Source organism: Gymnodraco acuticeps, unplaced genomic scaffold, assembly GCF_902827175.1.
Source record: "Gymnodraco acuticeps unplaced genomic scaffold, fGymAcu1.1, whole genome shotgun sequence".
NCBI classification, from domain to species: domain Eukaryota; kingdom Metazoa; phylum Chordata; class Actinopteri; order Perciformes; family Bathydraconidae; genus Gymnodraco; species Gymnodraco acuticeps.
The window spans coordinates 923614-947276 of record NW_022990214.1 but is presented as its reverse complement, the minus strand read 5'-3'; the positions used below and the strand labels follow the sequence as shown (position 1 = coordinate 947276).

The 23663-nt window shown below is 41.6% G+C and overlaps 2 protein-coding genes across 2 annotated transcripts in view; both read left to right on the top strand.

The window, feature by feature from the left end:
• LOC117547693 (brefeldin A-inhibited guanine nucleotide-exchange protein 2-like) overlaps positions 1 to 16507 on the top strand; it is a 36911-nt gene extending 20404 nt beyond the window's left edge. The window contains 20 exon segments of the mRNA XM_034218469.1: positions 192 to 350; positions 957 to 1104; positions 1260 to 1356; positions 1470 to 1510; positions 1599 to 1768; positions 2398 to 2549; positions 2868 to 3040; positions 4855 to 5015; positions 5141 to 5271; positions 5948 to 6077; positions 6232 to 6367; positions 7058 to 7196; positions 7356 to 7413; positions 7570 to 7678; positions 8118 to 8257; positions 8381 to 8413; positions 8415 to 8559; positions 11942 to 12080; positions 12496 to 12613; positions 14954 to 16507. Coding sequence (XP_034074360.1) covers positions 192 to 350; positions 957 to 1104; positions 1260 to 1356; positions 1470 to 1510; positions 1599 to 1768; positions 2398 to 2549; positions 2868 to 3040; positions 4855 to 5015; positions 5141 to 5271; positions 5948 to 6077; positions 6232 to 6367; positions 7058 to 7196; positions 7356 to 7413; positions 7570 to 7678; positions 8118 to 8257; positions 8381 to 8413; positions 8415 to 8559; positions 11942 to 12080; positions 12496 to 12613; positions 14954 to 15112 — 2538 coding nt within the window. The 3' untranslated portion in view covers positions 15113 to 16507.
• A 697-nt stretch (positions 16508 to 17204) lies between these two features.
• Positions 17205 to 23663, top strand: part of bcl2l1 (BCL2 like 1) — a 28545-nt gene continuing 22086 nt past the window's right edge. Inside the window, exons 1-2 of the mRNA XM_034218536.1 lie at positions 17205 to 17710; positions 21264 to 22009. Coding sequence (XP_034074427.1) covers positions 21455 to 22009 — 555 coding nt within the window. The 5' untranslated portion in view covers positions 17205 to 17710; positions 21264 to 21454. The remainder of the gene's footprint in view (positions 17711 to 21263; positions 22010 to 23663) is intronic.

The following is a 23663-nucleotide window of genomic DNA, read 5'->3' as shown; positions in this document are numbered from 1 at the left end:
GGTCCATCATCGTGCATAGGGACATGATTGTTCAATGTTAAACTTGCAAAGTATTCATATCGTAGAGTATCTGGAGCAGGAATCCATTTCCTTTTTTAACTGTACTAAAAATGTGTTTCCAAGGTGTTTCAGGGAATACAATAAGCATTACTCTGAGTTTATTTTAACCTCTCACATGATCCTGTGTGCAGCTGGAGCGGGATGCGTATGTCCAGGCTCTGGCCAGATTCACCCTGCTGACAGCCAGCTCCAGCATCACAGAGATGAAGCAGAAGAACATCGACACCATCAAGACCCTGATCACTGTGGCCCACACCGACGGGAACTACCTGGGCAACTCCTGGCACGAGGTGAGCCTCCACTTTAGTGTCCAAGAGAAACGTATTCTAAAATCTAAGAAATATCTTGTGTAAAGAGTTATATCATTTGCACACACACTTGCCAGTGTATTCCATTTGCTTAGATAGGGCTGCATGATTTTGAAAAACGACCTTTTTGCAATTACTCACTCCTCACAACTAGCCGATAGGTGTAGGGGATCAACAACCGCTTCATTAGCAAAAAGCCATTTCCTGCCATCTTCACTGCTATAAATAAGCCTTACCTGGTGGGCTTTATTCATTCAATACTTGCTGTGTTATGATAGGAGATATATAAATGCCAATTTCTTATAATAATAATAATAATAATGCATTACATTTTTTATTAGAGCGCATTTACAGGTGCTCAAAGCGCTATGGCAGATTCTTAGATGTTTGATAATTAGTGGCCCTGTTGAATTCTATTCTCATCCCTCAAAGGACATGCCTCAACCTTTAGAGCTTAATATAATAAAAGAGCTCATTTAGGAGCACTGTTTAAGATATTTTTCATATAAACTGAATCAGAATCATTTTTAGCTCTAATAAAATGGATGAAAAATCCACTAGAACTAATGTGTGTTCTGTGTGTTGTAGATCTTGAGGTGCATCAGTCAGCTGGAGCTCGCCCAGTTGATCGGCACCGGGGTGAAGACGCGCTACATCTCAGGGGTGGTGCGGGACAAAGAGGCCGGCATCAAGGGTCTACCCTCCGGCACAGAGGAGTTCATGCCCCTGGGCCTGGGTGAGACACACTCTTATGTCTCTTAGAATCACCTGCTTAATATGTCTCTTTCTACAGGATCACACCTACATAGGGTTTGAATTAGATACAACAGCACACACTCTGCATTAATACCTGTATGCATTATCTTTTGTTAAATGCTTTTGGTGTTGCAGGTAACCTGGTCGGCAGTCAGGACAAGAGACAGATGGCTCACATCCAGGAGTCAGTGGGAGAGACCAGTTCTCAGAGTGTGGTGGTAGCTGTGGACAGGTAAGACAAAATAGACATGAATAACATCATTAATGTATGATCAATATATGTTTTTGATGATGAATGAAGGGTTCTGTTCTGTACAAATACTAACGCTTCTTCTATCTTTGCAGGATCTTCACTGGATCCACCAGACTAGATGGAAATGCAATCGGTGAGTGTGGCGCACAGTATCTCTGTCTGTGTATGTTCCAAAGAAGGAGCAGTTCTTCATTGTGCGTTGCTGTTTTGAATGTTTCCAGTGGACTTTGTGCGCTGGCTGTGTGCCGTGTCCATGGACGAGCTGGCCTCAGCACACCAGCCCAGGATGTTCAGCTTGCAGAAGATCGTGGAGATCTCGTACTACAACATGAACCGCATCAGGCTGCAGTGGTCCCGAATCTGGCAGGTCATAGGAGACCACTTCAACAAGGTCAGTGTGCTAGAGGATTTACAAAAGTATGTGCTACAGTGTGTTAGTGAGGGGGGGTGCCAGGCAGCAGCAGGAGGAAGACCTTTGTCCTGTATTGCCCCCTTGAGGACTTCTTACTACTACAGGTTGTGTAGTTTAAGGATATTGTCATTTATTTTGATGTACTTAGATGGGACACTTTTGTCCTAAGTTTGTACGCACAAGTCACCCCTAAGAATATGATTGCACTGAAGTGTTCCTTTACTGAGCTTGTTATTTACATAATTTAATCTATTAATTCGGTAGGGTACAAAGGTCCAAACATATCCGTTTCATTAAAGGAAATGTAGATCCTCCACTATATCATTATTTCATACACTCAGCGTGAATGTTAGACTTCCGTTCTCCAAATGGCCAGAAATACAACTCTAAATAGAATGGAAGCTGATGTTGTTCTATTTCTGCTGGAAGAGTCAAACTGTTTGTAAATTGACAATTTCAACTTTGGGCTGAGCCGTCCTTTTAATTGAGATTATACAGTACACCAAATGACCAAATTGTCTTGTGAAGAAACATTGAATCATGATTGTTGTTAATTAGTGTTTATTGACTGATCTCTGAGCTCCCCTCCTGACTGCTGTGTCCTCCAGGTGGGCTGTAACCCCAACGAGGATGTAGCCATCTTTGCTGTGGACTCCCTGAGGCAGCTCTCCATGAAGTTCTTGGAGAAAGGAGAGCTGGCCAACTTCCGCTTCCAGAAGGACTTCCTCCGGCCTTTTGAGCACATCATGAAGAAGAACAGGTAACAAACTGTAGTATGGTGGGATGGGATCCTGAGAGACTGACATTTCTGTGTGCAAAAGTCACTTTGGCATAGTTCTAATCTTAAAACACAGCGTCTGCACATTGATCGTGCTTTATGCTGCTTATGATCATTCTACTAAGTCTGTTTATAATACAATTGTTTACTAGAGAACACAAATGTACATCCTCTCAATTTATTCTCTTCAATTACATTTGAAAGTGGAATGGATTCTTTATAATTATAGTGGAGTGTTGGTTTGATGTTCTCAGAGAAAACACAGTATTGCTCTATATTAAGCCCCTCCCCTCGCCTCAGGTCCCCCACCATCAGAGACATGGTGATTAGGTGTGTGGCTCAGATGGTCAACTCGCAGGCGGCTAACATCCGTTCGGGATGGAAGAACATCTTCTCGGTGTTCCACCAGGCAGCCTCCGACCACGATGAGACCATCGTAGAGCTGGCCTTCCAGACCACTGGGCACATCGTCAGTGAGTACAACTGCAGCTCTCTCCTCAGGGCAGCCATTTTGGCTCAGGGGATATGAAGGAACCAGTGACGAAACATGTGTACCGTCACAGTGCTCAGATGAGTAGGGATGGGTACCGAGCCCTGGGGGCGGAATTATTAAAGACACTGGTACCGTTAAGCTCCGACGTTATCGCTCTTTTTATCGGTAATGGAGACATTTAAAAAATATGTCATATGTATTATTGATACATAAACATTATATTGCAGTTTTAGTTTCGCCAACTCCGTTTCTAATATGCAACAAGACTACAAAATGCGTCTGTGATGTATTTTCGATCTTTCCAATCCAAACGAGAGATCTCTCTCTCTCTCTCCCGTCTGTGTGCGAGGGGGCGGGACAGTTTACACACACACACGCGGCTGCTACATGCATCACACACACACACACACACACACACACACACACACACGGCTACTACATGCATTCAACACACACAGCTGCTACATGCATGCATTCAACACACACGGCTGCTACATGCATGCATTCAACACACACACACACGGCGGGGATGGCGGAGAGAACTAAGCGCTCCTCGGTGTGGTTAAACTTTACCCGTCTCGATGTGGATAATGCTCGTTGCCAAAAGTGCAATAAGAGTTTAGCATGTAAGGGCGGTAACACGAGCAATTTGTCTAAACAACACATTGTCCCGTAATGTTCCACCACAACCTCAATCTTCCTCCAGAAGAACCGTTAGGCCTTTTGCAGCATACCTGTATGCCCCACCTGTGTTGCTCTGTACCACTGTATTTTTGCAGTAAATACTTGTTTTTTATTAGTTTTTTACAGTTCTGTAAGTTCACATTATTCACAATTTGTTTAGTTAATTTACCTTTTTTTTCTTTCTCAAAAGATCCGATAAGAGAACCGTTAAAGGACCGGATCGATAAGCGGTATCGATAAAAGTAGTAGTACCGTTAAAACCTTAATGATACCCATCCCTACAGATGAGACAGATTGTGTACTGCTGAAGCTTTAAAAACATATAATACAATTAATGACAGGAAGTATTTAAAGGTGGAGTGGGTAATTCACCTCAAACACTTTTTGTTATATTCCATGGAATGCTCTTAACATCCCGATAGCAATGAATACATTAAATGCTTTGACAATAAATACATAAAGAAATGTCATCTGTGGAAGCCGTGGTACTGTAAAAAGCACGACCAATCATCTGAGCCGGCCCGGCTAAAGTAACTGGACGGCCTACCTGCCTGTCAGCCTTCCATCTGTGCACAAACTTATCTCGTGCCCTCATTGGTCATGTGCGCGTTCGTGTGTGAAGGTAGGGTTGTGTACTTTCAAATTCTAGCGCACTCGAGCTGGTTTCTCCATTCTTACCTACCCTACCTTTAATGTACGAAAGTGATTTTTTTTCTGGTCCAATTTCTTAGTCTGATAGAAACAGTTTTCTCTTATGTGTTTACGACTTAAGAAACAGGTTGATAAAAGGTTTTGCTTTAGATCTTTTGAAGTACATTAAAATAAGACTAACCTGTGGAAAAAATCACACTTAATGTAGTGGTGCACTTCAGCCTTTAGTTATGTGGCCATATACATATAATAACAAACATATCTTGCCAAAAAACAACCACATTCCCTGCTGAACGTTAAATAACTTTCTTTCTCCTGTTATTTAACTTAAATGATAAACATAAAAGAGAAAACCTATTTAGATCACCAGAATGTTTTTTCTCACTTGCCTTGCTTCCGCAAAGATCTCCTTAACCAACCGACTAATTCTTGTCTTCTTCTCTTCCTCTCCTGCCTCAGTGAACACCTTCCAGCAGCACTTTGCAGCAGCTATTGATTCGTTCCAGGATGCAGTGAAGTGCCTGTCAGAGTTTGTGTGTAACGCAGCGTTCCCTGACACCAGCATGGAGGCTATCAGACTCATCCGACACTGCGCCAAATACGTCTCAGAAAGGCCGCAGGTGGGAACAATGAGATTAATAACACCCATTGTGTGACAAGATAACGGCACCTAATTCATTAGTGAATAGCACTGTGATTTCTCAAACAGTTTTGATGTAACATTCCACCTGATGTGTCCCTGCAGGCGCTGAGGGAATACACCAGCGACGACATGAATGTTGCCCCCGGCGATCGGGTGTGGGTGCGTGGCTGGTTCCCCATCCTGTTTGAGCTCTCCTGTATCATCAACCGCTGCCAGCTGGATGTCCGGACCAGGTCAATAAAAACGGCTCATTCATTTCAACGTGGGGACTGGTTTACAGGGATTTGTCCTCCAAATGTTCTCCCCCTCTAATCCCTAGGACTTTATCTTACTATACTAATACTTATTCTATCCAATACAGCAATTTGACCAAAAAGCATTGAAAGTGGTTTAATAATTCTAAATCATTGAAGATAAAATAAAGCAAAAACAAATGGAAAATCCTCTGCCTGGGGGAAAAAGGTGTATTCTGAAGCCTGAGCTTACCTATGTAACATAAGGCATTAACCTATCCAAAGTCCCTGAACTGTTACACAACTCTTTTCCTCCTCAACCTTCCTTTTCAAACATATTACAACCCTTGGATTCAGTCAAGTGTTATTTTATTGCTACAAACATCCATTGTAGAGTTTATAGGTGATATTTATAGAATGATAGCATTCTTAGGCCATAGGATAAAAAAATCAAATAAAGGCTTGGTTGTTTGAATATGATCAGGTTTATTGACAATTATTCAGCTTTTTTTGCACTTATAAGATCAAACGAGTGGTAGTTTTAAAGTGCTATACAGTTTGTAAAGTGTTTAAGTATGGGTGAGCAGCATTGATTAAATATTGATTGATCCAGGATGTCCTGAGTCTGTGAAGCAGCTTGACTGATGAGTGAGCCGTTTGTCTTTGTCTCTGACAGAGGTCTCACGGTCATGTTCGAGATCATGAAGAGCTACGGCCTCACCTTCGAGAAGCACTGGTGGCACGACCTCTTCAGAATCGTCTTCCGCATCTTTGACAACATGAAGCTCCCTGAGCAGCAGACAGAGGTCAGAGGTCACTCGCAGCAAGTCCCATGGTTGTTTGTGTTTTGACAATCTACTTAGGATATCCTCTGTGGTTTTACAAGGCAAAAGACAATGTTAAAGAAGGCATTTTTTTTTTTTAAAGATCTGCTTTTCTTTGTCTCCTGTTTGTCTGCAGAAAACCGAGTGGATGACGACGACCTGTAACCACGCTCTGTATGCCATCTGTGACGTGTTCACCCAGTTTTATGAGCCTCTCAGTGAAATCCTGCTGGCTGACATTTTCACACAGCTGCAGTGGTGTGTCAGGCAAGGTGGGTGTTCAAAACATGTCCACAGAATCAGAATACCTTTATTAGTCCCACAGAGGGGACATTTGCATCGTTACAGCAGGAAAGAGCCACAGACAGCTTAATGTTACATCTGTTAAAAAAAAGTACTAAGTTAAGCACAGAACACTCACCTGTCCACACAAAGAGCGAAAACTGCTCATAGGACAGAGATAACACCTACTATGCTTTGCCAGATTTGACAAACTATGGCTGTAGAAATGTTATGTTGTTAAACTTCCATTTTATCCATTTACTTTTTTTGTGTGTATACAATTTAAAAAAAAATATATATTTTTGTTTTGATCTAATATTCTTTTAGCTTTTTATTACTTAAATTTGTATTACCAATGCTATTTTTATTTTTATTCAATTATTCTTTTAATATTTCCTCTTTTTTATTCAATTTATTATTATTATTATTAATTTATTTTAAAAAAGTGTTTTACCTAATATATATTGTAACTATTTCTCTTAACATGAATAGAGGTATCAGCCTTTGAGCACATTTTGAAACAAAACGGCTAGTTTCTGAGGGTCTGAAAATATGTTTTACTACAATTTGTTTCACCAAAAGTAAAACACTATCTATATATTTTGTGGGGAAAATACTCAGTGAAGTTCCCAGTGTTTGTGTGAGTGGGGCTTTAAGCTCCTCCTCTCCTTCCTCTGCAGACAACGAGCAGCTGGCCCGGTCGGGGACCAACTGTCTGGAGAACCTGGTGATTCTGAACGGGGAGAAGTTCAGCCCCGAGGTGTGGCAGATCACATGCGTCTGTATGCTGGAGATCTTCCAGAACACCAGCCCACATGCGTGAGTCCTCAGTCACTTTTCTTCCAGCCAATTTCATTACAAACAAATAATTAGATATTACTCAATGTAACTAGTTCATTAAAGTAATTGAAGGTTAGTGTGCCTCTGTGACGGGATGTTATCACCTGATTCTTGATCTGTCATTCTGTTTGCTTCCAGTTTGTTGACATGGCGACCGGCTGGGCAGGATGAGGAAACTGCAGATGGCAAGCATTTAGTAAGGAAATAAACAAATACTTATGTCTTAACAATAAATACAGGATGTTCTACAGCAGCTCAGCAGATGCTTCATACTTGGTTATTATTATATTCCGCAGTGAGTCAGAAGTATGACCCTAACCTGTGAATATGGATCATTTGTATTTGTCTCCAGGACGCTGATTTTGACAGCGTGTCCCAGAGCAGCTACGACAGAGCTCTGTCTGAGAGGGGACACAGCCAGATGTCCAGCGACGACACCTGGAAGGGCAAGTCCAGTGCTAGTGAGTACACACACACTCATACACACAACACACTCAACCTCCACCTGAATCTATATTTGCAAAAAATGGAGATAAACAAAAAAATATATATCTAAAATGTATATCATTTGTTGCTTTGGAGTGCCATTTCAATAAATGTTAAATGAATATATATATACATTTGCCTTTGAAATGAATAACTGACTATTAAATACACCCTGAAATAAAAAAAAAGGTAGTAAATGTGAATTTACTCAAACAAAAATACCTCAAATAAATGTGTATTTGCATAATAAATGTTTTCTTTTTTTTAATAATCTTATTTATTTAAAATTCGAATGGAATTGCATTCTGCCAGTGTAAAATCTGACCACCATTGTTGCGTTTCGTCCCTCTTCAATGTCACTTTTACCCTTAAAAACGTCAATCTTCACACCACTTGTTTTTCTTTATTCTGCAGGAGTTTCGGACCAGAAGCTGTTTGCAGGGCTGCTCATTAAATGCGTGGTGCAGCTTGAACTCATCCAGACCATAGACAATATCGTATTTTTTCCGGCAACCAGCAAAAAGGAGGACGCAGAGAACATGGCTGCTGCACAGGTAAGATAAAACCCCTATTTATTTATCACATTTGTTTTATTTCTATTTGAAGAATGAGTTACATTGTACAGCATGAAATGTCATATCAGTAGTTCAAGTTGTCTCAAACTGTCCTCCCGTTAGCGTGATGCTCTGGAGGAGTCTGAGGCTGAGGGGGGGGGAGGCGGGCTCAGAGCAGGGCATGTACCGTCACATGACCTCCGCTCACCTCTTCAAGCTGCTCGACTGTCTGCTGGAGTCGCACACCTTCGCCAAGGACTTCAACTCCAACAACGAGCAGAGGACAGCACTGTGGAGGGCAGGTAAACACAGACACCTCCACCATGGCTCAGAAACAAGTCGGCGCTATGAGAGCATCCGTCTGTTGTGAGACTGCCTTTAAATATGTAGTTCTAAATCTTCATCATGTAATCCTGGTTCTAATGTTCTCACTGTTTACAAAGGGATCTTAGGGTGCAATCACACCTAATAGTCCGCTTCTCTGGTGCACCAGACCACAGTTTGTTACATTTTTTCATTTTTCAGAAGGTTCGGTTTGCGTTCACACGGGCAAAACTCAAACGGACTATAAACTTTAAACACAAGTCATGTGCACGGAAATGCTGTTCAACCATTGGTCAGACATTAAGGGGGTAAAAACGCAAATCCCGGCAATTTCTAGCGGAGCCTCCGCCATGGAGCATCGGCACTTTCGGCAGGTTATTCTCATGCTGCTGTTAATCTGGAGATCAACAGACACTAGCGGCCTGCGCATATGGTTATATAATCAGACAACGTCCGTTAAAAAACATGATGACTAGGGATGCTCCGATCGCCAATTTCGGGGCCGGAATCAGTATCGGCCGATACCGATCGCCGATCCGATCAAGTGGGCGGGGCCTAAATGGAAGATTTAAACATCACTTTAAATCTTCCATTTAAAGTAATGTTTAAAACTCAATTAAAGCTCATTCACTGGAGCTTCCACAAACAATCAACTTAATCATTACATTCAAATGATGTACATTATTCAAGTTTACATTGACTTTGGATAATAACACCAGAGAAATTAGCGGAAGCGCTCTCTTTTTCTCTCTCCCTCTCTCCCTCTCCTGACAGCCTGTCAGTATCTCATGCAGCTCACTGATCCAGTAATGAGTGACCCGACAATGAAGAATAAATATATTTATAATAACTTTAGCTTGTTCCAGAGGTAGATCAAATAGCTAAGTAGGTCTAACTCTTGTGTGTTTCGCTCCGCTCAGCGGTCCGTCTCAGCGGTCCGTCTCAGCGGGTGGAGCTGCAGGATTTCTGCTTCACACACGTTGCATTCCGCTATTTTACTGTCTTTTTCGGACACCTTGAAATACTGCCAGACCTGTGAAGCCATTTTGGCGAGCATGTTTTGCCGCACACAGAGAAAGGTGTCATGTATTTTACGTCATGCGATCGGCTCTCGCGATCGGCATGTTTAGAGAGCACCGATCGATCGGTAGAGAGTGAGTATCGGCCGATCTCGATCGGTGACCGATCGATCGGAGCATCCCTACTTATAACATAATGAGAGACATTCTGCAGTAAGGAGGGGCGTTTCACCGACGCCAGGTGTTCTTACTTTTATGTAGTTGACGGAGCATTTTTACTTTACACGACACTGTTCAACACTTCATTCTGCGTCACTCTTTAATAGGGGTGCAACAACTAATCGACTTAATCGATTACTAAATTAGTTGCCAACTAATTCAGTCGTCGATTCGTTGGTGACGTCATCACATGTGTTTTACGCGCCGTTAAGCTCCAACGTTATTGGTCTTTTTATCGGTACTGGAGACATTTAAAATATGTCATGTATTATTGCTACAAAAACATTATATCGCAGTCTTAGTGTCGCCAACTCGTTTCTAATATGCATAAAGACAAACAAATGCGTCTATGATGTATTTTCGATCTTTCTCTCCCCCGTCTGTGCGAGGGGGCGGGGCAGTTTACACACACGCAGCTGCTACATGCAGAAACACACACACACGGAGAAGATGGCGGAGAGAACGCGCTCCAAGGTGGTTAAACTTTACCCGTCTCGATGTGGAGAATACTCGTTACCAAAAGTGCAATAAGAGTTTAGCATGTAAGGGCGGTAACACGAGCAATTTGTCTAAACATTTAGCAAAAGTGCTCCACATCCAGACGGAGGAATGCACCGGGTTCGACTGTCTTTCTAGTAGCCCTGTGCCCCCCATCCACGAGTAACGTTTCCACGTCAGGTGTTACGTATGCTAGCAGCAACACACAGAGTTAACTCAATGATACAAACATGGGTTAATGATTAGAGGAAACTGAGTTATTTAGTTTGTTAAATGTTCAGCTATTCTGTTTACAGTTCTGTCATCAGATTATTTAATACGATTTGTTAAAACACTGTTGTTTCTTTTGATGTGAAATATTATTTATTTAATTTAAATAAAAAGCAATGTTAGTTTTGTTCAAAATGTGTTTAGTTAATTTAATAATATATGTATTTTTGAATCAAGTATTCATCTTTATTGTCTTCATTGTTAGTTTCCACATGCCTAGAACAACCTCAAGCTAAATCTAAAAGATGATAAATAAGAGCGTTTGAGAAATTGTGCAAGGCGTAATAGTCGATTAATCGTTTCATTACTCGATTATCAAATTAGTCGTTTGTTGCAGCCCCGCTCTTTAACTAAACAACTGCGGATGTCTTGAAAGACTCTTTTGCTAAAGATTTTTGAAGATATCCGTGTTCTTGTGACTCGTAAATACTACGCTTCCTATGTTTTGGTGCGGACTGCGTTCACACCAGCAAGGAACCGCTCCAGAGTTCACAAGCAAGCGTTCCGAGACCACCTATTTTAGCCGACCAGAGTCCGGTTGTTTAGTTCACTTCAGAGGTCTCGGATTGTGTTCACACCGACCCAAATGAACCGCACCAAGCGGCTAAACGCACCAGGGTTAGATTCAACCGGACTATACAAGGCAGGTGTGAACGATTCAGTTCAAATGAAAAGTCTGCTTCACAAACGCTCAGAAAGAAACTGTGCCATTGCCTGGATGGAACCTGAACAGTTTTCATTATTGGATTACCTCAGCGCTGAGAGAATATTTTCTTTGTGTGAGGAGTATTCAGGCTGTTCCATAATGTCTACATTTGTATGAATGTAATTGAACACTGAAAGTATCCTTAATGTCTTTACTCTAACTAGAAACCTTTTTGTCCCTTCCTCTGTTGTTCTTGAAGATGAAGAGATGACAAATTCCTAAGTGGAGACAGAAATATGTAATTGATCCCAAAGCAGTGAAATGTACAATGTGACAGCAAAGACGACACTGCAGAAAAAATAAAAATAAAAAATACGATTAGAAGAGTAGTAGAGTAACTAATGAAATAAAGAGGCAATCACCAGTAAAGCGAAATCAAATAAGTAAACATCCATGGTAGACAAATAAGTAGCATCATTATAAAAAAGTAAGCAGTAGCAGCAAGTAACAACATTAATGGATTGTAAAAAGTGTATATAGCATACACCACAATCTCTCAAAGCACAGTCATCTGTCTCTATTGGAGACAGTAGGGTTACAGAAAGGACACGAGAGGATTAAGAGGGGTATGAACAGAATCAAACCAGGGACATGCAAAGCCCTCTGCTGCTGTGTTTCTTCCCAATGACTGCCTCTCTCTGCCCTCAGGCTTTAAAGGGAAGTCCAAGCCCAACCTGTTGAAGCAGGAGACGAGCAGCCTGGCCTGCAGCCTGAGGATCCTGTTCAAGATGTACTCTGACCGTCAGCTGCAGGACTCGTGGCCTGACATCCAGACACGCCTGCTGCTGTGAGTGCCACAGAGTTTTGTTCACAATAAGAAAACAAACCCAAAAGCATCGTTTTTCTATTGCATGGTTGAACTTTCCATAAATAAGCACAAACTGTGTTTCAGAGAAGTGTAGCCATGTTTGTTGCTCTGAGCTGAGTAAACTGTTTTCACACATGGCTCATACCTCATTATATATTTATGAAGTGTACTCTGTGTGTGTGTGTGTGTGTTCAGCCTGGTTCAGATCACCTTGTGTTTTTCGCTGAGCAGCTGCACTTGACTCATGTATTACACTCATGTGGGCTGCTGATCATTAAATAACTGGTGTTGGTGCTTTAGTTTCAAGATGTGTAGCCTAGACCTGCTCTACTCGAATAACAATAGTATACAAAACATCATATTTTGTTGATGATCATCCTGTGTGTGTGTGTAGGGTGTGCAGTGAAGCTCTGGCGTACTTCATCAGTCTGACCTCAGAGAGCCACAGAGAGGCCTGGAACAGTCTGCTGATGCTGCTGCTCACCAGGACACTACGGCTGCCTGACGACAAGGCAGGGCCACACACACACACACACACACACACACACACACACACACACACACACACACACACACACACACACACACACACATACTTTCAGCTATATTTACATTGGAGCTTTGGGTCATGAAATCTCAACTAGTATCATACATTTTGAATAAGCCTGGGTCATAAATATAATGGAAAGTTGATCAAATACAAGATTATTGACTTGTGTGCCCCTGGTGGACAACATTTGTAGTGTTTGCATAAGCAGCATTGCCACTTGCAGTACATAAGTTTACCATTTATTTTGCAACCAATTATTAATATTTATATATATTTCTGGTTCAAACCAACTGTTTGCAGGATCTATAGCAATGAGGTATTGGAGCAATTCCCAATGTAAGGTTATTACTATTATGTGACGATGCTAAAACAAGAAACATTGTGTTTAAGCCCTGAATGTAAATTAATATATTGACGTCAAACCATAAATTAAATTGACATATTACACACTAATCTAGGAGTAAAAGGGCAAAGTCAGTTAGTTTTACGTTCACAAATACTGCTTTTCTCTCCATCTGTGTGTCCATAACAGTTTTTATATTTTTCTTGGCTGTTCATTCTTGATCCTGCCCAGTGGCGTAACTATCGACGGTGCAGCCGGTGCAACGCACCGGGGCCCAGAGCCGGCCAGGGGCCCATGCAATTTTATGTATTAGCTTGCATTTATAATGTACAGCAAACCAAAGCACAAGAGCAGCACTCAAAAGAGAGGGAGGGGGGGGGGGGGCACCAAAACAATATTTGCACCGGGGCCATTCATAACCTTGTTACGCCACTTTCACATTTCTTGGATGGTAAACACAGTTATGAGCTCTCACCTATGACTCATGCACACTCAATGTGACGGCTGACTCACTGATGAGTCACAGCAGCACATGACTCAGGGTTTCTTTCCCAAACTATTGCAGATTTTAGTTAAAAAACAACCCAGCATGCAACTTAAAGCTGTAGGAAGTATTGGTGCCAGGCAGCCAGCTTTAGAGGAAAATGCTAACACCACACTAACCACTGCATCAACAAAAAATAAAACATTATTGTTAAAGTGGACTGGATGGCACCAGCCTGTTAAAACAAATCTTTAAATTGTGTGTATTTGCCCAAATGCTATTTTGTAATTCCCTGGCCTCAGAAACACAACATTTTAACGCCCTGCTGTAAACTCTTTGGCCTCCGAGTTCCACCCACACAGAGCAGCCGCCCTTCCTTTCTCTGTCCTGGAAATATTTCCAAAGATACTGGCTACATCTTTGGCAAATACTTTTGTCGGCTGAGATTAAAAGTACAGTTCAGCCCAATCAAATACATATTTACCCTCTTATCTTATTGTTATTTATTTTTTCTTCTTTCATCTATTCACTAACTAAAATAAAAGTACTAAAAGACATAATTGATATATATGAAATGGGACACCAAGATAAACTATCCAAAACTTTACAGACACTAAACATAAAGTATTTACATATATATAAATAATAACTCACACGTGTTGAATTGGAGAGAGTAATGTTTTATACCGAGGCATTTCCAAGCTAAAACCAAAGGGGCCCTATTGTTCTTTTTGGGGTTTTCCTTTTCCTGTAATGTGTCCTTATATATTTTTAAGCATGTAAATGGTCTGCAAAGGTCTGCTAAATTCCCAAACTTCCTCCTGCGGGAGTTTCTCTCCCACACTCACATGAATACGACTGTGTAACATACGTTTACAGATATGTTTAAGAAGTACAATACAAGACAAGCTCAAGTTTCATGTGTGGACCGCATTCCATTATACTTTTTGAATTTGCTGAGAGCCGATCCAAAATGGCCCGTGGGCCGACTTTTTGGAACATTAAAGCATGGGACATGTCCCAGTAGAGGCACAGAATACAAATATGAACCTCGGAATGAGCCTAATAGGGCCCCTTTAACCAAATAGCCATAAACAGATCTAGCATTATCCGCGAAATGGTCCAAAAACATGAATGTCATCATACTGGACTATGATTAAAATAGGTAAGATACAATAAACACAGATATATTAAAAAGGGAAAAATAATTGTAAACATTAAATGCATTTCAGAGTGAAGTAACTTGTTTGGCTATAGTGCTATTTATGATTAAGGGTGTTTAAGATAATCCACAGACCTTGTTGTACGCAGTTTCATGTAGGAACTATTTTCTTTCTGCCGAACAATACCTGTTAGCTTGTTAGCACAGGTCTGCTGTCTGAGTAGATGCAGGCCTCCTTCTGCATATTTGGTGTTGATAGTTGAGCAGAAAAGACAATTGTAAATATTTTTTATCTGACTTTCTCCTTTTCCAGTTCAAGCCCCATGCTTCCTGCTACTACCCCCACCTGTGTGAGATGATGCAGTTCGACCTGATCCCCGAGCTGCGGGCCGTCCTCAGGCGCTTCTTCCTGCGCATCGGCTCCGTCTTCCACATCGCCGCTCCCGAGGGGGCCCGAATTCCCATATCCTAGAATGAGTGGGTGCAGGATCGGGTGGAGAAATCAAAAGGACATTTGTAGGTTGACACAAAAGAGACTGGAACAGACCACAGAGGAGGAAGAGGAGAACGACTGCAGCTTTTCTGTCTCTGTTCAGCTTCTCTACTGCACTCCGCTTGTAGGAAAGTCTTCACCCTGTCCTCCTCCCGTCTTTTTCTCGGGGATGAACAGCACTGTGACCAGCGCTCTCTGCTGACCGTCATTCATCGTCCCCCTGACTCATCTCAATGACAAGAAGAACTGTAAACAGATAATTTATTGATATTGTACCCGATTTTGTTGGTTTGTTTTTCTGTTTTTTTTTTTTAACAAAAGAGGTCTTTACACCGACGATACCATTGAATTCGATGAACCTTACATTTGCGATTTTTGGCCACCTGTGCCTGTTTGAAAATGATAACACCGTCAAGTGTCGCCCTTATTGTGAGTTTGGTGATCTAATGAAAATATGTTGTAATATCTGAACCCTCATGTGTCGATGCTCATCCCAAAGCATTGTTTGTCACTTTAATGTTTGTGTTCCTGTTATTCGGTAGCGGGCTGTTGACTGAAACTCTGAGCTGCAGGTGAGAAGAATCTGCATCTCTTCCAACACTATCAAAGATCCCAAGCGGCTTCATTTGAGTTGTCTCCGTGACACAACCGTCCTCTCGTCTTTAACATTCCATATCAATGAGATTTTTCATATTTATTTTACTCTCTTGCTTTATGATTATTATTCAGGTTGGTTTACAATGAAGGTTGATTGCAGTCATATATTCCTTTTTTGTGTTGACACTGAAGGACTTAACAGAGTCACCTCTTCCTGGCTTTTCAATATCAGCTGGCTCATAAAATCCTCCACTTATCCATCATTCGGCCCATGAGGGGAAACAGTGGTTGTCCATTTCCCACACTCTTTTTGCACACCTGTTGCCGACAGTTTGCTCATGTATTAATGCCTTCCGGTGTATCATCTAGCTCTGGATGTTTGGAGCGCCCGTCAGTGTTGTCGCATTCAGCAATAGAGTTCCGGGACGGAGCAGAACCAAATGTTGCATCTACAGAGAAAGAGGAATCTCTGGATCCTTCGTAGTTTATTCCATGCCTTTTTTTTAAAAGAAGGATGTATGTAATTATTTAAAGTGCATTTAAATATTTTTTGAGAAGCATTCCTTCCCTTGCAACTATGGATGTCTACTTTTCTTCCCTAAAGCTAGGGAATATATAAATATATATATATATATACAGTACATGAAAAAAGCAGACTGTAAAGTTTTCAATGTAAGATACATAGAAATGAAAGTGCTATACGGTTCTATACATAATATTGTGATGTAATCTTCCAAACATTTGGTGAAGTAATCAATAAACCTGAATTCTGATCCACTTGTGTGCCTTTTGATTAAGTTTATGAAGCTTTAAAGCTTTAGTCCTCAAATATTTTGACTTGAGTTAATGGTTAATTAATTAACATTAATAAAGGGTGCACTCAAGAAATAGAAACGTAAAAATAAAGAGGCAAGTGTAAATGACAGTTCACTTTAAAATGTTAAGATTTTGCACACACATGATTTGCTTTCTTTTGTGGGGAAGTTGTTATGGATTATTTCGTTTTGTTCAGAAATCTTTTTTTGTTCATTTTTAGTTTTGAGATGACGAGACAAAATCTGCTCAATAATTCAGTTTTTAAAGGTAATTGTAATTATGGGAAAATATCACATCAATACAAAGAGATTGAATAACTCCAAACCAAGGGCTAAACACCTTAAAGAAAGACCCACACAAGTATGGTACCACAATACAATTTAAAAAAAGAAGCCATTTATTGTTTGTACTTCGTGTAACTCTGATGTGATCTGTATTGTAGGTGTATATAATGAATTGGGATTTTGTATTGGGGGGGAAGCTAGTGTTTAGGAGGGGTTTCCGTTCTTTCTATATAAACATGTCCACAAGGGGGCGAGCTGTGCTCAGTCGGCCTTGCGCGCGCTACATTTTGGGGTAACAAAGGTTACCATGGAGACCTCTTACATCCTTTGTTTTGGAGAGTAAAGTAGAAAGCGGCCCAACATCTGCTACACGGAGCCTTGTAAAAGAAAACGCTACGTTATTATTACTTTAACAAGTACATAGATAAGCAGACAATGAGGAATGTGACTGCTCAACTTACATAATTCACGTAGGGGTCAGACACCCCACAGACAAAAATGCTTTTAGCTAGTTAGCACTCATTCTAGCTGGGACTTTCCTCCTGTTAGCCGGCTAAGCTAGCTCTCATACAAAGTTAGAAGTGACCGGTGAATTCTCCAGTTGGAGGACTGCATTTGTCCTGCTAATTCATATGTAGCATTCTCTTCACTCTGGATAAATCTCACAATTACTACCTGGGAGCTCTGAACGGAGGCTGGCATGTTGAATGCATTACGCAAAGGACGTAGTTTAGTGGGCGGATCTGAGGCAGCCAGTGGCAGGCTAGGATATCTCCGTCGCGGCGTTAGCCAGACAGGCTAGCAATGACGGATAGGATTACTACTGCCGGGGTCTGGATTGTGAGCCGCCAGACATGATTTTATGGAGCCCACCATACAAGTAAGTATGTCTTGTCAGGCTATGAATGTATTTCTAATGGCTGTGGTTGTTTTGTTGGTGAAATAATGAGCGGAAGGCTGGTAGAGGGCGGATTTTCCTCTCTGAATCCAGAGGAAGGAGGTCGACAGATTTGGAATGCGTAACCATCATTTCGTTTCCTGCTAGATGTTTCCATCTATTTCAATTTGACGCCACATTTATTGGCAAACTGTAGTGAATGAGTTTGCCGCTGTAACGCACATTTCTATGTTCAAAGTCAATGAAAAAGTGACTACACCAAGACTGTATATGACAGTGACAGCCATCTTCAGTAGCCTACATAGCTGCCTACAGTGGTTTTAGTGCAGGCGGAACTGTGAGTGTGTAAGGCATTGCTCAATAATTAGTTTTGTATTGATTGCTGTCGTGGGGAAGTCTATTTAGAGCCGGAACACAGGGTGGTGTCGCAAAGTGGCATTTTCCCGCATTGTTATTAAACGCCTTTGCTTTTATGTATACAGTCTAGCCCAGTGTTTATGACAGCAGAATGAAAATTGGCCTGTGCTGCCTTCAGGGGCTCTTACTAAAACCCGTTCAACCGTTTTTAAATTGTGTTAAGTATGTGTTTGATTACAAATGCCTATATGTTTCTCTCTTAAAGAAAAGGCACAATTGAACTGCAATGACACGAGGCTAGAAAAGAGATTTCCAACACTCATTTATATTTTAGTAAATGTAATGAGCTCTGTCAAATATATAAAGTGAACAAAGAATGACACAGACGAACGTCCCGTCCCTATAATCGAACACTTATTATGAAGGGGTTCTATATCTATCTGATCTTCACACTGTTGGTTAGGTTGTAACAGCAAACCTTATACTCTCATCTCAGGTTATGTTGCAACATAGCGTGTTATCACATTATGGATGTCTAGTGGGTCTGGGTTTAAAGGCCAGCATGAACGAGGATTCCTGATATGATCGTGATCCAGATATCCAGACATCTCCGAAGGCGTCGTATTACGTAATAAGGGGGGCTGGGCATACCCAGAGAGGAGGGGGAGACGTAGGAGGATACGTTAAAACATACACTCGCACACAAAGTGACTATTTTATAGTCTTGGATTGTGACAGCTTTTGTACACACAGACCTATTCCGGACATTTATACAGAGGGAACGGAAAGAGGACAACTCATTGTATTTGTGTATATCGCGAAAGACACAACAAGGTTAGTAATCATATATGTATGTAGTCTTCATAGCAGAAACATGGAAATCTGAATTGATGTGGATATTATTACATCCAAACACAGATGCGTCACACAACCAGCCCGTGGTGTACAGAGGAGGTGCTAACATCCTGGCTGTTTATCTGTAACCTTACAGTCCAGATTGCACTGTAATAAACACACTATCCCTAACTCTGCTTTCTGTGAGTTCATATTTGAACGGTTGTTTTTGCGAATGTTGCATTCAGGTTCTACATGTTTTCGCTACTCGCTCTATAGAAGCTGCGTGCTGTTTACATCCGAGCTGTGGCTATTAAAACCCGAGCCACGTGCTGTAGCTGGGGAGTGGGGACCATGTGGTTATTGTAAACACTGCTTCCCTCTAGGTGTTCATCCGCTTAACGTGCTGTCTCCGAGTGTTTCACCGCGTGTATAGCCTACACTGGCTGCTTCCTACGGTTTTTTTGTAAGTTTGTAAGAAAAGTTTTTTGGAGCACCTGGCTTGTTTGGCCATGAGCGCGTAGCATCGCGCTTCCATTGTGCTGTGAGGAGGGACTACTTATGTCACCATCACTGTTTGCATGGAGCTCCTCTCCCATCCGTCTCATACAATAATAACAGTAGTGGAAGAAGTATTTAGAATATAGTAGCAAAACTCAACTCTAAAAATACTCTGTTACAAATGTAATTTCTGCTTTCAAAATCTTACTTTAGTAAATGTACAACAGTAGGCCTATACATCCAAATATACCAAGTATATTCCAAAAGTATTACAGCTGATAAAGAAGGAATGTTTGTATTTACTTTATATACTGCTGCTGGATATCTTGACTTGAAATGTTTTGAAAAAAAGTTTTGTATTGGCGGATTTGAAAGCTGTCAGATAATTGTAGTGGAGTATAAAGTACAATAGTGTCTTCCAAAGTGTAGTAACACTTGGGTAAATGTATTGCATCCTACCACTAGTAATTCTGATGTCCAGCCACCTATCAGTTGAAATGCCACTCATGTTCTAGGAAAGGGCAGGTTGTGTTCCTCTCCCTTCTGTCACAGCAGTGTATGGTGACAGGCTTCAGTGTGAGGGAGCGGCTTTCTCAGGCTGTCTTTTGTTTCAGGATTGTAAACTCACCTAAGCTCAATACACTTACTGCAGGATACTGACACAAATGTAGTACAGTCATATTATTGTTTGTTTCCAACGACTTAGTGACAACGATATCACTGGTCTCTCAACTATGAATGGTCAATATTCGTCTTTCAATATCATATCAATACTTTTTGTTTACAATACTGAGACTGCCACTGTACTGTATTGTACTGGAAATGTCTGTAAGCGATGCAGCCACACGTGTTTCTATTTCTAACATTTGACTATCAATAGGTTTAGAGGAATTGGTACAAATCAATCCTTTTGAGTAATCACAGAGTATTTGCTGGATTCACTGTTTTTCTCAAAATGCCTGTCATCATTTACAACAGCCAAGGACATGTTTTCAGGTTTCTTGTTTTATTTCACAAACAGTTCAAAACCCAAATATTGTTTTAGTTTACTATCATATATGGAAAAGAAAATGTTCTTTCATAAATGTTTTGTAGATGTAGATATTAGCTTTTTTAACAATCACAATTGTTCTGTTTCAGAAACTATTCAGATTGAATGAGTAGTAGTTTAACAGGAGAGTTTCATGTATTCTCAATTCTTTAAAATAATAATGTTCACACACATGCTCAACCTGCTTATGGCCTTTTCATACCGGAAACTACAACTGCAGTCGTGTGCTAAAAGTGGTTAACCCAACGTTAACCTAAGACTGCAACGGTGCTTTCAGAATGTTATCAAAGCTTAACACAGAATAACTCGAGTTATTGTAAAGTATGTTTGTGATTAAAGTTTCCAACGTTGAGTTAATGAAAACTTAACTGCATTATGCTCAATATTCCATTCATATATATTCAAGGGCATGCGTGGGTGTGATTGTGTGCAGGGGAGTGTGTAAGTGACAGAAAGCTGGAGCTGATACAAGCAAGGAGCCTTAAAGCTCATCCTAAAGGTCAGAGGTCACTGATTATGAGATGACTGTCCCTCTGATCTCTTCTCACCTAAACCTCACACCCCCTCTCTCTCTCTCAGGAACACACACACACGATCGCTCTACTATAGTCTCATTAATATCATTGCCATCTGCTCCATATGTAACAGCCCAATTAAAGCGATGCACTTTGGCCTTACCTGTCCAAATGTAATTTGAATGTCTGCAACCATCCCCACACACACTCACACACACAATCACAGTGTACTTATAGGCTGTCCAGACTTTGACCTTTCATTGTTGTCTCTCCGCAGGGCCTGAGCTGATTTGTCAGCCTTGTGCAGGTTTGATTTTTTGCCCCCCGAGTGTCCTCTGGATATCAGCTGACCATGGTGGTCTGAAGAGAGGGAAGCCCGGCACAGTGTGTGTTCACTCTAACACAGCAAGACGGAGAGAGGAGCAGAGACGGACCGCAGCGAAGAGAAATAGCTTATTTAAACACAACATGTCTCAAAACGGAGAACTGGTGGCTTCCTACATTAACTATAAACTCTCCCAGAGAAACTATCCTCTCAATCACATGGAGCTCTTGGAGCATCCGAACAGGACTGATGGGGAGGAGGCAGGGTTGGGTGTTGAGCAGAGGGTAGCGACGCACGCCAACGGGACTGTAAACGGCACAAGTCCCGGGACCCCGCCGGCATCCCCGCTGAGGCAGCAACGGTTGCCCTCAACGACGGACCTGGACGCGGTGAAAGAGGCCCTCCGGGACTCGGCCAACGAGTTCGAGCTGCGGTACGCCCTCGCCTTCAGCGACCTGCACAACCAGCTGCACATCACGCCGGCCACAGCTTACCAAAGCTTCGAGAATGTGATGGACGAGGTGTTCCGGGACGGGGTCAACTGGGGACGCATCGTAGGGCTTTTTGCTTTTGGCGGGGCGCTGTGCGTGGAGTGCGTGGAGAAGGAGATGAGTCCGCTGGTGGGCAGGATCATCGAGTGGATGACCGTCTACCTGGACAACCACATCCAGCCCTGGATCCAGAGCCAAGGAGGATGGGTGAGTCTCACACACACTCTCAAAGAAAAGTGTGTTTAGGTGCTGTGTGCTAGTACTGAATAGCACCTATTATACTCTTCAACATTACTGCGTACATTGTATGGATAAGCTGACTTGGCCTGTATGGAAATTGTCCATGTTGACACTTTTTATACACAAGACTGCTGGCAGCAACACTGGAAAACAGCAGTCAGTTGGAAAATAGTTTGAAATAAAAACAAATCCTGTACTTATTTTTCCAACTGCGCACGTGGAAAATGTGCATGGATGCTATTGACTTTAGTTGATATAAGGATTTAGAAGTTTAAGCCGTCTTGTTATTATTATTTGGGATCACAGTAGCAGGTCACACGTTCATCTTTAACTTAACGGGCTGATCCATCGTTTCAAATATGAACAACCTAGTAAGAGCTCACAGAAATAATAATACCTTCTGTTTGAGAGAAAACCAGGGAAATCATTATAGGAAAATCATTTCGAATGTTGAGGGCATTTAAAGAATTTGTCCCAAATAAAGTCACCAATTTTGTATCAAATGTAATTAACTTTTGGACAGGCCCAAGCAACTGGAAGAGTGGTGACACTTTTGAGCTGTAGTGATCAAATATCTGTGAAGACTCTTCCAACAAACGCCCTCCATGAGGTTGTTTCATTTATGTAAAAATAGAGCTGTGTTGAAGGCTGGACCCCTCATGCCTATGAAAGTTGCTCAGTCCTGCCTCGGATCAGCCAAATGAATGGAGAGGGACCATAATGTACAATTACACATACATTTACAGGCTTACCTGTAAGTCGATGGGGAAAAGTATTTGTTGGCCCCATTGCGTCACGTGACAAACACAGAGAATATGAAAATGTTCTTCAACGCCTACCGCACTTTCTAGGGGCTTGAGTTGTGCTTGATATATTTGATTGAAATTCGCAATATTTTGTCCAGACTTCATCTGGAGTAGGGCTGTACCTGAATATTCGAATATTCGTTCGTTGGCCAACTATTCGGGTTTCAATTTCATTATTCGGATATTCGGTTTTTTATTTTTTTCCAAATATTTTATTTTTTTCGGAACTGTTTCCCATACTTGTTTCTCTGCAAGTATTTCAATCCCAGGTTTGCTTATGTGTTGGGGTTGTATACATCATTCCTGTTGGTCAGCTGTGTGCCTGCCTGACCTCAGGTGACTTAGTATGGATGATGTGGTATCCCACAGTAAAAAGATAACCCAGTGCATAGTTCTTATTCCATCATACATGTTAAGACTTGTTTTATGCAGATAAGCCTGCATGCTAACACTTCGCCTGTATCAGCCTCCATGAGATTGTGACACGGCACAGGGGTGGGGTTGACTCTGTGAGCAGTTGAGGATCAAAGACTTCAGATTAGATACAAATAAAGACTGGCTAGATTACAAGAAGCACAATCGTTATATAAAAAAGCCCATCTGTGCTTAAAAGCATTAAAAGCAGAATGTTGGTGGTCAGCAGCTGGTTCAGCTGTTCTCTAATTGATCAGCAGCACGAGCTCAATGAGCTGAATGGAAGTGGGGGCTTAACAGGCTCCATCAGGGCTTTGGAGCAGCCTGGGGATCGAAGTTCTCTCGTCACAGGGTGGGATGAAGTCCAGGGCTTTTACAGATAGCCCTTTGTTTTACTCCGG